At 44.6% G+C, this 17,614-nt stretch overlaps 1 protein-coding gene across 2 annotated transcripts in view; it reads left to right on the top strand.

Moving 5' to 3' along the window:
* The window catches only part of EXOC6B (exocyst complex component 6B), a 1,605,823-nt gene that overhangs the window by 177,133 nt on the left and 1,411,076 nt on the right, over positions 1–17,614 (top strand). For both annotated transcript variants that reach the window (XM_085642756.1, XM_085642755.1), the window contains exons 2-3: positions 1,235–1,400; positions 4,190–4,237. In XM_085642756.1, coding sequence (XP_085498882.1) covers positions 1,235–1,400; positions 4,190–4,237 — 214 coding nt within the window. The remainder of the gene's footprint in view (positions 1–1,234; positions 1,401–4,189; positions 4,238–17,614) is intronic.

The raw sequence follows: 17,614 nt of genomic DNA, 5'->3' as shown, positions 1-17,614 counted from the left end.
CAAAGCATCTGTAAATTTTAATTCATGTCTTTGACTAAACCCTATTCTTAAGTATTTTTTGTTTTCTGTTGTGTATGCCCTTTACTCTGAGGCAAAAAAAGTACATTGAATACATCAATCTTTTAATCAGTCTTTGAATTTCTGACTTTATTCTCCTCAGCATGTCCATAAATGCAATTTTTTTTAGGGCTTTCGGAGCGTGGGTAAAAGTTCTTTGTCAAAATCTTGTTGTGGCAAAATGTTTCTTTGCCTTATCTCTGTAAAAAATGTTATCATGATTGTGGCACAATCGTAGTTATCACTTCCCCAGTGAATGGTATCCAAAGGTAAGACCTGTTTTCACTAATTCTCCCCTGTCCTGCTTGATCAAAAAAGTCTCTTGGGTGACGAGCCAATAAACCTGATGCTTGGCAGTCTGACTCTTCAGTATCTAAGCATGCTTCCACTCTAGTCTTCCTTCATCGAGTACGTGAAGGGGACCGCTCTCTGTAGGTCCAGGGTCATGACAGTTCCATGTCCTCCTCACTACCTCATCTCTGGGACCTGGCTTCAGCTCTGCCTGTGAATTTTGCTACTGAGTGCAACAGAACCCTCTTGCTATTCGAATGATAGTACCAGGTTGTCGATTTGCAATAACCCACACAACCCAATTGTTACCAGTAGTTTCAGGAACCAGCTCTTGTCTTATTTCAGCATGCTGTTCACTTTTTAAGGAGGGCACGTGGTGAGCTCTCAAAGAATACAGCCATATTAACTCGCTCTCCACGCCACACCCGTTCCTGTCATTTTTAATCCTTTACTACCTACATACGATGTAATCATGGGATTATGGAACCAATTGGGTGGTTCTTATTGGTAAATAACTATCGCTGTCTCAGGCTAGCCCTTAGTTTGGAATTGATGTCAGTCTGTAGTCTGGAATTGTTTTGTTTAACGAACATTTTTACCACTTGGAGTCACCAAAATACCCAATGTTCTTCTTAATGCAAGGATTATATCCTGCTAATATGCAAGTTTGGTAAGCGCTGCGGTTTATACTAGTTTGTGGCATAGGCGTGCCTTGCGAGTTTTAAAAGAGTTATTAGGAAAATATGCGACAAGGGAGGGATATTTCATGCAACTTGTTTGAGTTCACAGCAATATTTTAAGACAGCAATGTGATAGGTACCTGTAAGTTATGTTGAGAAGTTGACAAGAAAGCATCCCTAACCGATGTTCATTTTCTATACTTTAGATCGGTTTATGATGGGGAGGAGCATGGCCGATTCATGGAAAAACTGGAGACTCGAGTCCGGAATCATGATCGGGAGATTGAGAAGATGTGCAACTTTCATTACCAAGGCTTTGTGGATTCCATAACAGAGCTTCTGAAAGTGAGAGGCGAAGCGGAGAAACTCAAGGTAAGGCTTTGTGAAGGTATTTAATGTTTTCCAATATGGACCACTTATGCCAAATTCAAATAAAGGTAGATGATCTTTTGTGAGAAAAGGACAACAAACAAAAGATAGAAGGTATTCTTTCTGGTCGCAGCAGAGGATCAAATGTAGAATATGAACAAATGAAGGAAAGTGAAAGGTTTTATGGTTTTATTGCGATGAGTGAAGAAAAATAAAAACCTAGAAGAGCTACTGTGTATTGTATAGTCATGAGAAGCATCTGAGAGGTGGACTCTAGGGTTGACCAATAACACAAGGGGAGTTTAGCTATGTAATCTCAGTTGTTGAGGATATTTTCAATGAAGGGAAGATTGGCAGTCTGTGACTTGCACTGTTAACTGAGGTGGGTCCAGAAGAAATAGTGCAAGTTATTTGATGGCCTTGGTATAGGTTTGATAATGCGCTAGCAGCAATACAGCAAATCCATTTTAACCTTATGGCAGTATTTTTACAAAACTAGATCTTCACAGTCTTTTTATCTGACTGTGTGGCCAAAGAATCTATTTTCCAAGATTCTAGAATCTAACTAGCAGTCTTTATTTTTGATGCCAATGGGCCAATAATTGACCCTCAGGACTTTACCATCCAAGGCGAACTGCTGGACAGCGTTACACAAATGATATACTATATGTAGTCTGCTTTTTTTATAACAGACTGATGGACCTGATATTCTTAATAACTATCTTGATTTTCTTGATCTTGATTACTACATTGGATGGGATCTTAATTGTCCTTTCACCAATTTGTCACCTGGAACTTGGGAATGTAATATTGTCAGCTGTATGAGACAGGCAGACCATAGCTCGACTGGACGTGACCTTTTCAGATCACTGTGCCTCATGGCTTATTAGCTTTTCACTAGAACCCAAAGTTGAAATTATGGGAAGATAATACATTTACCTGTGATGCATCCTGTCGGTCTGCATGGTCTAGCATGCATCACAGTTTGTCAGAAGGTGGTCCTGTAATCTCAGAAACCTATTTGCTTCCTTCGTGCCAGCCAGCTGTAGCAGTGTGCAGCAGCAACTGAGCGAGAGCCTGCCCAGGTTGTGAACTTAAGAATTCTCTCATTTGAAAGTATAGTAAGAGGATAGTTATGCAGCCTTCTCCGCCTCCACGGAAGCATCTTTTTCGTAACCTGTTCTGCGTTTAGAAGTAGGGGCTCAGCCTCAGATGTCTCTGTGTAAGGAGAGGGCATATCTTTATGTAGATAGTTGTTGAATATAGATTTTTCTTTTAATTATACATTGATTACTGTATGCAGAGCACACAAGTGTGCATAACATGTTATTAAGTATATGAGCAGAATCCTTTCAATAGATCAAATTATACCCATTTAATATGAGGGATTCTCGTAAAATATGAATTATGTTAATATAAGAAACCATAATTGGGACAGTGTTATGATCCTTGCCAAAAGTGAGCAGTGAAAAAGCAACAAGAACCATCATTTGTTATGAACACATGAATGATTAATCACATTTCACAATCCAGAGGTTGGAATCTGTCCATATTTCAGCGCCCTCCCAGCGATCAAGACCATCACATACCTTGGGGGAAGATGTATTGTTAGTGTGCATTGAGTGTGCAAAAAAGGAAAGAGAATACATTGGAAAATAATGGTATGGCCATACTGAATAAATCTTCCATTGAATGACCAGACGTTCCTACTCGCTGCAATGTCCTTTGAACGCAACACTATAAATGTGTCTACACCACTTTGTTCGCAGTTGTTCCTTGTTGCATAGAAATTTTAATGACTAAATAATTAAAACAGGTAGTGGAGCTCAACTTTCAGCTGTAAATGTACTTTGGTAAAATGCTAATAAAAAATAACTTTTATATGTTTTGAAAGTCATAAATAATGGGGAATTAATGACTTTTTGTTAGAGCAGTTTTGTAATAACAGCGAGATTTGAAAAAAAATAGCAAGCAGATGTTATGAAAATTTGTATTTCTGCACATGAAGCACAATTGCTTGACAAGTTGTTAATATCCACTTAACCTTGTGAACATGCAGGCAGATCCCTTGCTGAGCTGTTTGAAACCCAGCCGGACTTGTAGAAATAACCACATTGCTTCCATGCATCTAACTTTCATGAATGTTTGCCAAATGGATATTTTCTTAGACTCAGCAGTCCTGCTTTTTCCAGGAACACCATTTCTCTCAGACAGATTTAACAAATGTATTTCATGCTTTCTTGTGCCCTGTCCCTTTATGCCTCACCCTTCTGCATACTTCATGCTGCATAGGTAATTATACTACAATTTAATATTCTTTCTTTTTAAAGTTGAAGCAAGTTTCCTGATGGGATAATCAATAAATTCAGCCAGCTATGCATTTTTTTTCTCTGTGTTACTTGGTGACCTAAGCTTCCTTCTAGTCTGGCTGTTGTGGGCGTTCACTAGATCAGACCCTATCCTTATAGTTGATGTCATAATTACGTAATGGGTCGTAATTTGAGATGTCAATAGAATGTGGACTGGGAAGGTGTGGGGCAGTACTGACCACAGCAGAGAACAGCTGGAGAGTCCGGTTCTGTGCCTTTATGTGTTGACTGCATCATAACAAAACAGCTAGTGCAGTGCTCCATATAATAAAACAATGTTTGGCTTTTCGTGAATGTCTAAAATAGCTGACAGGAATGCTTTGCTTGGAAAAGGTGTAAGACACAAATGTTGTAACTTCAGTTACAATTATTTAAACGGAATGACATTTAACTGTACTTTTATGTGTGTTTTTGTTTAAATAGAACCAAGTGATGGACACCAACAGAAGGTTGCAGAATGATGGGAAGGAGGTAAGCCTAGAAATTTTGAACTTGATGTTGGGAAGGCGTTTCCTTGCAAATCAGATGTAATTTGTTGCATTCAGCCAAGGTCCTGACTTCAGAAGCACCATGCCACCTGCAGACGGTTTTTCCCCCCAGTGTTTTTATTTAGTTTATTGGCCTTCAGTAAACACTCATGTAGCATGTGAACTCATAGCTTCCAAAAAGACAACTTCGCACCCCCCACTCTCCTTACTCCCAGACAGAATTACAGTTTTAAAAAAAGCAGTTGAAAATGTTGGGAGTACGAAGCTGACCGAACAAGAAACATCTCTAAGGTCTTCCAACATATACTGTATGAACAACCCCCACTTGTGTGCAAATAATTTGGGTGTTTTCCTGAATGCAGGAGAGTGGATTTGTTTTATTCTATGTTTTGGCTAGGATTCAGCGAGGGCCAGCATGTGCTTGGAATGTTAGGGTGAAGGTTGGGATATTCTAGAGATGACAGTTGCGAGTTGATGGCAATCTCTGTGGCCTTGTGTGTTGAGGCTGCTCCTGTAGTGTTGTATAAATTCCATGTGGCAAAGTGAGAAATTGTTGGAACTAGATGTGCGACTTGGTGGTCACACCGGAAACAGGATTGTTTTATTTTGTTATTTCTGGGCTAACATTTGTTTTAAGGAAGGAAGACTCGAGGGAAAAATGTTGTGGCCACTAAAGGTGACCCCGTTTTGGGATGTCCTCATCAGCAAGATTTGAACATGAAGTTAGAATCAAATGCAGTTCCTCCTGTGTTTACAGTGGAAGATGTAACTCATGATTCATGTGTGGTGGGTGTAAAGTCAATTTCCAGAGGAATTTTGTGATAAATTAGAAAATATTATAGGGTTTAAACACAAAATTGTTGTACTGGATAATGCAGTTCCAGTTAGACATGTGGTTTGTAATGCTCCTCTTACTTACAGAGTGAAGTTGAAAGAGTTGTTACAGGATTTGTGCAACAAGGATGTAATTTAACCTATAGAATCTTCACCATAGGTGTCTCCGGTGGTCATTGCTTTGAAGCATTCAGAAGATCTCAGACCGTGTGTGGACCTTATGAGCCTTAACGAAACATGGATTGACAGACATCCTTTACCAAATTTGAATAAACTAGTTTCCACTCTGTGGGGCCACCGTTTTCTCCACATTAGACTTAGCCAGTGCATACCATCAGAGTTACAAGAGGAATCGTGCCATTTGACTGCATTTGTGACCCAAGAATGAATGTTTCAGTTCTGCAGAAGGCCATTTGGGCTGGCCAGTACAGCATCCGTTTTCCAGCGTTTGATGAAGGAAACATTGGAAGATACTCTTGGGGAGATAAAATTCCCAGAAGACATTTTGGTCTATGAGAGGAATGAGGAAGGGCATCTATCCAATCTAAGAGGTGTTCTTTCAGGGTTACAGCAAAAAGGCTCGACGCTAAAATAATATAAATGTAGATTAAAATGTGATGAGGTGGAGTACTTGGGACACTGTATTTCTAAAAATGTAATTGTCTAAACAAGATCATGTCACAAGCAGTAGCGGATGCTCCTGTTACAAAGATAAAGGAACAATTTCATATCATTTTTGGGGTTTTACAGAGCTTAACTCTAGATTTATCGATAACTAGGTTGCTAAAGTTGAGTGTTTCTGCAAGTTGCTGAGAGAGAACAACGATTTTTGTGGGGGCTAGAGCCAGATAATGTTTTTTGTGGAGCCCAAGAAAGATTTGGTCTGTGCTCCTATTCTTAAATTATTCACTGTTGGAAGGGAGTGCATTGTTTCTGTGGATGCCAGCAGTTATGGATTGGGGGCCACACTGTTAAAAAAGATGAAGTATGGGGAGAATTTGGTGTTGTATGCTTCCCGTGTTTTGAAGGAGTCCGAAAGAAACTACTATATGATAAAAAAAAGAATTATTAGTGTATACTTGGGCAACTGACAACTTCAGGCAGTTTTTGTGGGGACCAGGATTTGTGTTCAGAACAGACCATAAATCTCTGGTTTATGGTCTTTCTCCAGGTGAGGGCAGGAGTTTGACTACTAGACTGGCACATTTGGCAGCAAAATTGTAATCGTATCCATATAGGATTGAGCATGTTCCAATAAGATTGAATGTTCATATTGAATTTCTCTCACAGCTGCCATTAAGTACAAAATCTGATGTGAGTGATACTGAAGGTGACTATGAAGTGGCATATACAGCGGAAGGCATCAGTGGTTGGGATCACTCTAATGATGATGTGGAGATGATTTCCAAGGGTGCTGGGTGGAGCAATTGATAAAACTTCAACTTTGGTGTGTGTGTGTGGACATATTGGTATGTCTGCTACTAAAAGGAGCATTTGGAAATTCTAATGGTGGCCTGGGTTGGATGGCATGTTGAGGGAAATGGTGAGAGAGTGCGGTTTGTGTGCAAATATGGACAGGACGGCAAGACTGTGAGTCACAGAATCTACTCCAGTTTAATTTTCTTCTGGACCATGGAGGAAGTTGGGTGTAGACATTTTAGGTCCATTTTGTACTATTCCTAGGAAAGAAACATGTGCGGTTATTCTTGTGGACTATATTAACGGCCTGAGGTTAAAAGGTAACTTTAGAAGTAATTATTGAGTTATTGGAGGATATCTTTTGCAGGGAAGGTTTGCCAGAAGAGGTGATTTCTGACTATGAACCCCAGTTTGTTAGTAAGTTGTTTTGAAGATTATTTGTCAAGGTATGGTGTGAAACATAAAAAGCTGTTAATTATTATCCCCAGTCAAATGGTCTGACTGAGAGGTTTAACCATGGGGTTAGATAATCCATTCACATGGCTTGTAAGGAATGTTTGCCTTGGAGGAAGACTTTGCCAGCAACTTTGTCATATCGCACTATGCCTAATTTGGTCACAGGATGGTCACCTTTTGAACTATTGCGTGGCAGGAAGCTCGGGACCAAGTTGGCTCTTTGGTGGTTGAAGGAGTGTTGTTTGGAGTCGGAAGTTTACATTGACTATAAGAAAATCAGGGAGCGTGCGGAAACCTATCAAGGGAAAATGAAGAGGATTATGAATAGGAGCAAAAAACAACGTCTGGACTTTGTGTTGGTGACTGGGTTCGCATCAGGATGCCTGTAGCAAGTGGGAAAGAGTTACTCGAGTGGTCAGAGCCTATTAAGGTGGTTCAAGTGTACAACAGAGCCGTGAAGGTACAAAGAGGAGAAGTTTGGAATATGAGCAGCATTTCTGTTTTCAGAAGTCATGTGTGTGCTGAGACTAAGGATGTGGAGCAGTTTCCGAGAATGGAGGATGATAGTAATGTTTTCATGGATGGGCAAGTCAGTGATGAAGATGTGGTGCCAAGGGAAACGGAAACTGCCCCCAAAAATTGTAGGCATGCTAAGGAATTTGTGGATGTGTTGAGAAGAAGTTCAAGAACTAAATGTTGTCCTGCAAAGTTCGCACAATATTAAATACTAATGTTTTTTTTATTAGCTTTTTATCTACATGTGTGTGTATGTACATTTTGTGTTCTCTTATTTTTGGTTTTAGAAATCCATGTTTTTATTTTGGAAATAATTTATTATACACTAAAGGGGGAAGGTGTGTTGTATTCTGTGTATTGGCTAGGGTTCTAGGAGTGCCAGCAGGCGGTGAAAGGCTGTGGTTGGAAGATTCGAGAGATGACAGTTAAGAGTTGAAGGCAATCTGTGTGGCCATGCATTTTGTGGCTGCTTTATTGTTGATTAAATCTTATCTGAGAAACCAAGGGGAAGCCTCATAATTATAGGATTATTATGTGGTGCACTTATGAAACCTCATCATGTAATGATGTTATAAACTTTTATCAGGTCCAGTTAGGTTTCTTTAAGTAAACCCTTAGCTCAATCCTGGTCGGCTGTGGCACAGAGCAGTCAAGCTTAATCAAAGGAACGAGTAAGTGTAAAGCATTTAGAATTACCAAAACAGGTAAGTTCGAGGCATGTGGGCTGCTGAATTCATATCTGTGCATAGATCGCCGCCTAGTGTTGGGTCCGGATGTTAGCACGTTGTTGTCCTGGAAGAGTCTTCGAAGTATCCTGAGATAGGTGACTCCTCCCCTGGACCACAGTGCGCATGGGCATCCTCTCCATCCTCAGATTGTTTTTTTTCCGCCATTGGGTTCGGATGTGCTTATCTTGACTCAAGTTAGGAAAATTTAGTTTTAGGCCAAAAGGCCTTTAGTTTTCGTCGGTACTGTTCCCGATCGGTATCGACAGCTTACTTGCTAGTTTAGCAAACTTATCAAGTTTTTTCGGATCCGTTTAATCCGACCATCGACCTTACATCGACGATGGAATCGAGGACCCCATTCAAACGGTGTCCTGTTTGCCACGCCAAATATCCACATATCGACGTCCACCCGGTGTGCAACAAATGCCTATCTCCGGATCACGACGAATCGAAATGTATGGCCTGTGCCCGATTCCGATCCAAGAAGACTCTCCGGAATCGACGGGCAGCAAGATTAGAAGCGCAGCAATCGGCACCGGCCCCGACCAACATCTTCAGCACCGAGGACGAAGATATTGAAAGCGGGGAAGACATACACTCCAGCCCCGCTTCCGAACAAGATTCCTGATCGGAAAACGCCGATGAAGCGCTTTTTCACAGGGAAGAAGCCGACGATGAGGTAGGGGACTACGATGAGGCCTTTGGGGCCGAAGAAGATAGCTCTGGTGAAGAGCAGGGCCTACCCGTCCAAACGGAGGCTATCAAAGTGAGTCAGTCTACGGCTCCGGTCGAGGGATCGCCTTCGGGCCTTACCCGAGATCAATCCCGCAGTTCTTCGGCCCCGCCCTCCGGCCCGGCCTCGAACATCCAGCGAGAGCCATTATTACCGAAAAAGACTGGTTTCCCTTCAACGAAACCGAAACCAATCGTCGCACCGGTTCAACAGAAACCGAAAGTGAAACTGGCAGTGGTCGGCTCGAAGACCTCCACTCCTTCGACGCCAGCCAAAACCATCGGCTCCGAACGCACAAAAAGGGATTTCGGCGCCGAACTCGCTGCAGCGGATATCGGCACCGATCCAAAAAGGAAGGCCATCGGTACCACCAAAGCGCCTCGGCCCCCGGCACCGAAGCAATCTGCCCCGACCACCAAGGTTAAAATGGCCGCTCCATCGGAGTCCTCTTCGACGGCAGCGACTAGGCTCCAGTCATCGACGCCGTCGACCGCTACTACCTCTCCTCAACTCGATGACCCTGTGGCTCCGAAGAAGTCCACGCCTACCTCTACAGAACCACTCGGCACCAAAGAACCTTCAGCGTTCTCGGTGCAAAAAGTTGCAGCGTCATTGCAACGCATCAGAGAACAGGCAGCCCTCCAGTCCACGTCGGGCTCCGAGCCGAAAAAGGCTCCAAAGGCACCTTCGGCACCAACCAACATCACTTTTGGTTTGCCGCCGTCCAGAGCGCCAAAAATATTCGAGATCCGAACACGTGTCACCCAGACAAGGTCCCCATCTACTGGACACTCTCCTACTGGGCCTTCACCGTCCCAATTCATCGACGCCGACACCGGCAGGCTCATGCTCCGAAAACGGAAGGTCACTTCAGACCAAGCTTTGGACTCTTACAGAATCCCTCTAAAGCAAAAACTGCCAGCAGAATCGGAACCGGTTCTATATGAACGCCTGCACACCTCCTATCCAGATCCCCAGTCCTTTTCTCCGACGCCCTCCGACACGGACGCAATGGAGGATTACATGGGTGATGATACCACCTACCCCAGGGATATAGATCCTGAGGAGCAGCAGAACCCAGATCAAGCTTGGGATGACCCTGCAGACCCGGGTGCCACAACAGATACCCAGGACACGCAGCTTTACGGCGCAAAAACATCTCCCACAGAGGACACTGCTGCCTTCAATGCCCTCATTGAACGTGCTGCAGCCAATCATAGAGTGCAACTCCACTCGGACACAATTGAGGATGATTTCTTGGTGGACACTTTCGCCTCCTCAGAGAGGACTGTCAAGACTCTGCCCATGTTAAAAGGTGTCCTCAAGCCAGCAAAGGACATTTTCAAGGAAACAACCAGGGCACGGGTGATAAACCCCAGGATTGAGAAAAAATACAAACCTGCGCCCGGGGACCCTATGTACATTAGAGCTCAGTTACCTCTGGACTCCATGGTGGTTGCTAACGCTCGCAAACGAGCGCACTCGCAGACAACTGGTGATGCTCCTCCCCCGGACAAGGAGTCCAAGGTGCTGGAGACCTCCGGCAAAAGGATTGCAGCCCAAGCAGCAAACAGCAAACATCTGGCGCATTGCCAATACACAGGCACTCCTGGCTCGCTACGATCGTTCACACTATGACACGCTAGAGTCACTACTCCAACATCTACCAGACCAGTACAAAGAGGCGGCGGAGCTCCTCATCAGAGAGGGACAACTCCTCACAAACGCATCCATTAAGTGTGCACTAGATGCTGCCGACACAGCTGCGAGGGCGATAAACACCAGCACCAACACCAGCGTCATGCTACGACGACACGCTTGGTTAAGAATCTCCGGATTCAAACCTGAGATTCAAAATAACATCCTAAATCAGCCTGTCAACCCCGACTACTTATTCGGACCAGAAGTTGACACCACCCCAGAAAAGATCAAAAAGGACACTGACACTGCAAAGTCAATGGGGGCTCTGCAGACGCAGACATTTCGTAGTGGCTCCTTTCGTCGCACCGGAAATAGGGGAGCGGCTAGAGGACAGGGGTCACAGCAAACATACAATAAAGGGGGCACACAGAGTACCCACGATAAAAACACCAGAGGTGGATATCGTGGCTCCAGCACCAAGGGCAGAGGACGCGGTTACGGCAACACCAGGTCCTCACCCTAGAACAAACAGTGACGCCCTCTCCCGACCACATAACACCTGTCGGGGGGAGACTCCAGCGGTTCCTGTCCACGTGGAATACCATCACCACGGACAGGTGGGTCAGGGATGTTATCCAGCACGGTTACTGTCTCGAATTAACCTCCACTCCACCCACAATACCGCCAAAGCACCGTCCTATGTCCTCAGAGCACTTAGCATTATTGCAGCAGGAAGTGCTAAGTATGCTGCAAAAAGGGGCAATAGAGGTCGTGCCCGTCCACCAGCAAGGGACAGGGGTGTACTCTCTGTACTTCTTAATACCAAAGAAGGACGGGTCACTCAGACCTATACTAGACCTGAGACCCCTCAACCACTACATTCTCTCAGAGCATTTCCATATGCTCACCCTACAGCAGGTTCTCCCGCTGCTCAGACAGGGAGACTTCCTAGCCACACTAGACCTCAAAGATGCGTACTTCCACATCCCCATACACCCGTCACACAGGAAATATCTCAGGTTCACTATTCAAGGACAGCACTACCAATTCAAAGTCCTCCCATTCGGTGTGACAACAGCACCCAGAGTTTTCACCAAGTGCCTAGCTACAGTGGCTGCACATCTACGGAGACAATACATTCACGTCTACCCTTACCTGGACGACTGGCTTGTTCAGGCAAAGTCAGCCCAGCAATGTGCCAACCACATGTCCCTCACCATTCACCTTCTTCACAGTCTGGGATTCTCACTAAATTACCCAAAATCACATCTCCAACCCGCACACGTACAACAGTACCTAGGTGCGACCATAGACACTCTGGCAGCCACAGCTCAGCCAAATTTAGTGAGGATCAACAGCATGCAGATGCTGATTTCAAAGTTCAAACCTCAACACTCCCTTCCTGCGCGAGTGTTCATGCAGTTGATAGGCATGATGGCCTCCTGCATTTTCATAGTCCCACACGCGAGACTACATATGCGCCCGCTTCAGGAGTGCTTAGCACGTCAATGGAATCAGGCTCACGGGCAATTAAAAGACCTAGTGTTGGTGAGCGGTCGGGCATACAACTCTCTGCATTGGTGGAATCCACAAAACCTTTGCAAGGGCCGACCGTTCCAAGAGCCTGTTCCACAAATAATACTGATGGCGGACGCGTCTCTCCAGGGATGGGGAGCTCATGTACTCCACTACACAGTGCAGGGACTATGGACAATACAACAAAAGAAGATGCACATCAACCTTCTAGGCAATGAAGGCATTCAAAGTACACTTGTGCAACAAAGTCGTGTTGATCCGGACGGACAACATGACTGCCATGTACTACATACAGAAGCAGGGAGGAACACACTCTCCACAGTTGTCTCATCTGGCTCAGAGCATGTGGAAGTGGGCCATTCAGAGGAACATATTCCTCATGGCGGAACACCTCCCCGGCAAGGACAACCAGATGGCGGATCTGCTCAGCAGACACAGCCACCAGATGCACGAGTGGGAGCTACATCCGTCAGTACTCCAACCGTACTTCCAACAGTGGGGTCATCCAGAGATAGACCTATTCGCCACACACGAAAACGCAAAATGCCAAAGCTTTGCCGCCAGGTTCCCACATCCACAGTCGCAGGGCAATGCGATATGGATGAACTGGTCCGGCAGATTTGCGTACGCTTTTCCACCAGCGCCACTGATACCGCTGGTGGCACGCAAACTGCGACAGCACTCACTGACACTCATCCTAGTTGCTCCCACATGGGCGCGCCAGCCATGGTACACCACCTTTCTAGAACTTTCCGTGGTGCCGCATCAAAGGCTGCGGATCAAACCTGCACTCTTAACGCAGAACCATGGCGAAATTCAGCACCCAGATCCGCAACAGCTGAACCTGGCAATCTGGCTCCTGAAGTCTTAGAGTTTGGCTACCTAAACCTGCCACCTGACTGTACGGAGATCATTAAGGAGGCCAGGAGACCCACTACCAGGGCCTGCTATGCAGCTAAATGGAAGAGGTTTGTCATCTACTGCAACAACAATGACATTAACCCGCTAGACGCATCCATTCAAAATATAATCTGTTACCTCTTACACCTATACCGATGCAATCTGGCATACACCTCAATACGTATCCATTTGACCGCAATAGCAGCCTATCTCCAGAACAGGCAGCACCTCTCCTTGTTCAGAGTGCCTGCCATCAAAGCTTTCTTGGAGGGACTTAAACGAGTAATTCCCCCAAGACACCCACCAGCACCGGTGTGGAACCTCAACCTGGTCCTCACCCGACTAATGGGTCCACCCTTCGAACCTCTCCACTCATGTGAGATTCAATTCCTCACCTGGAAAGTAGCTTTCCTAGTGGCAATCACTTCGTTAAGAAGAGTTGGTGAACTCCAGGCACTAACCATTCAAGAGCCATTCATACAGGTTCACGCAAACCGGGTCGTACTTCGTACCAACCCCAAATTCATGCCTAAAGTAATATCATAGTTCCACCTGAATCAAACTATAGAACTGCCTGTTTTCTTCCAAAATCCGCAAAATGTAGCAGAGAGAATGCTCCATACACTAGATGTAAAGAGGGCCCTCATGTACTATATAGACAGAACTAAAGTCTGTAGGAAGACAAAACAACTTTTCGTTGCCTTTTCTCCACAACACAAGGGCAACGCCATTTCCAAAGCAGGTATAGCCAGATGGATCGTTAAATGTATTCAAATTTGCTATCAAAAGGCTAAACGCACATTAACGATTCCCCCACGAGCCCATTCAACACGTAAGTTAGGGGCGTCCATGGCTTTCCTGGGAAACATTCCTTTACAGGAAATATGTAGAGCAGCCACATGGTCCACTATACATACATTTACCAAACACTACTGTGTAGATGTACATTCAAAACAGCAGGCAGCTGTAGGACAGGCTGTTCTCAAAACTCTTTTTCAGACCGCTACAGCTGGCACTGGTGGCCGCCGCCAATAGGAGGTACTGCTATGTATTCTATGCACAGATATGAATTCAGCAGCCCACATGCCTCGAACTGAATATGCTACTTACCAGTATGCATCTGTTCTTGGCATGTAGGGCTGCTGACATTCATATCGCCCACCCTCCTCCCCGGCGCCTGTAGCAGCTGCAGCTCTCAGAATTACTGTATAGCATGGTCATCACTTTCTGTATCTACTCCATCACTGCCACAATGGCGAAAAACAATCTGAGGATGGAGAGGATGCCCATGCGCACTGTGGTCCAGGGGAGGAGTCACCTATCTCAGGATACTTCAAAGACTCTTCCAGGACAACAACGTGCAAACATCCGGACCCAACACTAGGCGGCGATCTATGCACAGATATGAATGTCAGCAGCCCTACATGCCAAGAACAGATGCATACTGGTAAGTAGCATATTCAAAATCCAACATCAATTTATAAAACCAGAGTGTATTTTTATATCTTAAATTACACACCAAAATGACAAAAATCTATTGAGGAGAACCAGCGATATGATTTTTCTAAGGTAGTAAATTATTTTTTTAAAGATTCAATAAATCTTAATTGGTTGAGCAGTACCTAATGGAGTGGGAGTTAGTCACAGAAACCACCCACATCCAGGGAGATGTTGGTTTTCAGCAGTTTTAGGTTCTTCAGTGTTTTTTGTTCTTTAGCGCGATTCAGTCAAGAAGTTGTCTTGATGCTTTGGTATTCACAAGCTCAGAGGTCGCCTCTGATCTCGGTCTCTGACAGTGTTGGGGGAAGTCCAATGCAGGTTCAGTGGCAACTGGTTTTCCCGTTTCAGTAGTCTTCAGCAGTTACTTGTAGGTGGGTGTTATTTTTCTTGCAGGTCAGCCAGTGTCCACTTCGACATCCGTTATGGGTTCCGCAGGCTTGGGCACTCCACAGGAAGATCTAGACTCGGTTGCCTGGCAGGCATTCTTAGCCGCTGGGCTATCAATGGGTGAAGGTTTCTTTCCCTTTTGGTGGACCTCAAGCTTCACAGGAGGTTAGCCACTGAGCCCTTGAAGTCACTTCTTCTGTCCTGGGACAGGTGGAGCACTTTTCCATAAGGGCTCACAACAGAGGCGGTCCTCTTCACAGGTCCTCTGGATGCAGCAGGTGCAGTACATGCTTTGGTGCAGCCTCTATGTTCAGGGTCCTTGAAGCAGCAGTGCAGTCCTTCTTCTGTCTTCCTTCACCCCAGTAGTGATCAGAGGACTAGGGTGTTATTTTACAACCACCTTTGTGTTTATGGGAGGGAAAAACTTACTAGCCAATGGGACGATAGTTCCCACGAGGCAGCCCTTCCCCCTTTACATCACTTCCTGAGGGTATGGTCCCTATAAAATTGCTGGATACCCTTATTTATCCAAATCCTAGATTATGCAACTTTTTCCCCCTGTGAGGTGCCCTGGGCACACCCCTTCGGTGTACCCAGCATAATGAGCCACTCCTCCTGGAAAACAGGTCACACATCAGGTTTCATCCCAACCCAACCATCTAGCATTCAGGAAACAGCTAAAAACCTGGCTCTTTCCTTAGAAGGCAGGTACATCTCTGGTGACCATTCCAGCGCTGGGATGCTCCCGGGTAGCCGTACGCTATTTAAAAATCTTTCTATTCTATTCTATTCTATTCTTGGAGGAGATGCTAGCCTGTATGCCAACACAAAGGAGTGGACAGGGGAAGGTGTGATCACCATTTGCTTTACCGAGATGGTAACCTCTTTGAAGCTGAGCCATCTGTGTTAACTGCCCTGTTGGCATCCTGCTGGAGGAGGTCACACCACTTCCCACCAACAATTCTCTCTGTTTCTGTTTCCAGTTCTTGGGAGTTCTTCACACTTCCTAGCAGGGGGTTAGCTTGTTCTCTGCTTTAATGTAATGATTAATTTGATACTTTGGTGTAATAGCTTTAGTGGGCTCAGTGGAAGTCTACTGTAACTCCAACTTAGTAAATAGGATCAGAAGCCTTGCTGCAGTGGAAATGGCAATTTTATGTTTTCTTTGTCAGAGCATGTTAAACACAAAAAGAAAATGCCCTTCTACCAGGGCCTTCTCTATGGGTGGCTTATTATTAAAAAAGAAGGTTTTGACCTAGCAAAATGGTTTCTTTTTTCGTGTTATGTTGGCAGTTTTAAAGCTGCCCGACTAGGCTGTAGTGGCTGGCTTAGAGTCTTATGTTCACTTTGTCACTGCAGTGGTGGCACAAGAAAGTGCTGCAGTCCACTAGTGACATTTAATTTACTAACCCTGGGTGCTTCTGGTACCATATACAAGGGATTTATAAGTAAGTTAAATGAGCCAATCAGCTATTGGGCATCTGTACACATACCTTGGGGGTCAGATCTCATGCACTGGGTCCTGGAGAGCAGTGCCCAGTGTACTACAGTCACAAAAACCAGCAGCATTAGTGCAAAATAACTATTTGGGGTGTAAGGGGGCAGGGCGGGGGCGCTCGGGGAGTAATGATACAAAATTAATTCCTTTCCTGCACTGAGATCATGTAATTTTTTCCGTGGAAGTGCAGCCCACTCCATGTTGAGCTGTTAAAATTTTGTGAGTTGCGGATTCTTCTCCCATAGACTGCTATCATGAGCTTTGCTACTGATATTGTAAACTAACAACATAATTTCCCACATCCCATGGCTGGTGCATCTTTATGCCCATCCAGTAGTACAACCATTAGATTATTGGGTAGCAGTTTCCCATGTATCTCTTCTAGTCTATAGCAGTGGTACTTTACCTTTTGACTTTTGTGGACCCCCACTTACTCATTACTTGAACTTGGGGATTTCCACTGAATTATTATTGGAATTCAAGGGCCTGCCCCCACTAAGCCATTACTGGAAGCAAGGGACCCCGACCTAAGCACTGTTGATGATTTGAATTGCAAACAATACAGAATACACAAATGATGAAATATTGTATTTACTTTACCAACAAACATGCAAGAAAAATCTAAATTTTAATGGGAAGAATGGAGCTTCTCTAAATTCAATTTAGACCTCTCATCTTCCATTCTACAATCTGTTTCATACACTTGCACTTCTCTCACGATTTAATCTGAGGATACTAACTTATTTTTTAGCCTCCAATTTTAAATTCCTTCAATTTACAGAACGTTTTTACATTTTCAAAATGATGTTGATTCTTAATTTTTATACACTATTAATCAGTTAATATTTAATTTTTTGAGAGGCAGCGGACCCCCTGATATCCTTTGCGGACCCCTAGATGCCACAGGACCACAGGTTAAAAACCACTGGTCTACTACTTCCCTCTTTCCAATAGCCAATGTTCTTCAGACATGATCACCACATATGAAGCATATTTCTCTTTTCTCTGCACCCTCAGCAGCACATGTGATCATATTGGGTGGAGTTTTTTTTCCATGTTCACCAGTGTCTCTGGTAGATCCTACTGTGGATTTCCTCCCATTCTCTAGCCGTGGTATTCTTCCCCATTTCATTTCGTGCCCGGTCTGAGCACCTTGAGGTGGGGTGTGATGTTGGTTCGTCGGGGGAGGTCAAGGATAAGTCTGGCTGCGGC

The sequence above is a fragment of the Triturus cristatus genome, chromosome 2_2 (genome assembly GCF_964204655.1).
Source record: "Triturus cristatus chromosome 2_2, aTriCri1.1, whole genome shotgun sequence".
Lineage (NCBI taxonomy): Eukaryota > Metazoa > Chordata > Amphibia > Caudata > Salamandridae > Triturus > Triturus cristatus.
This window is presented reverse-complemented; position numbering and strand designations above follow the sequence as displayed.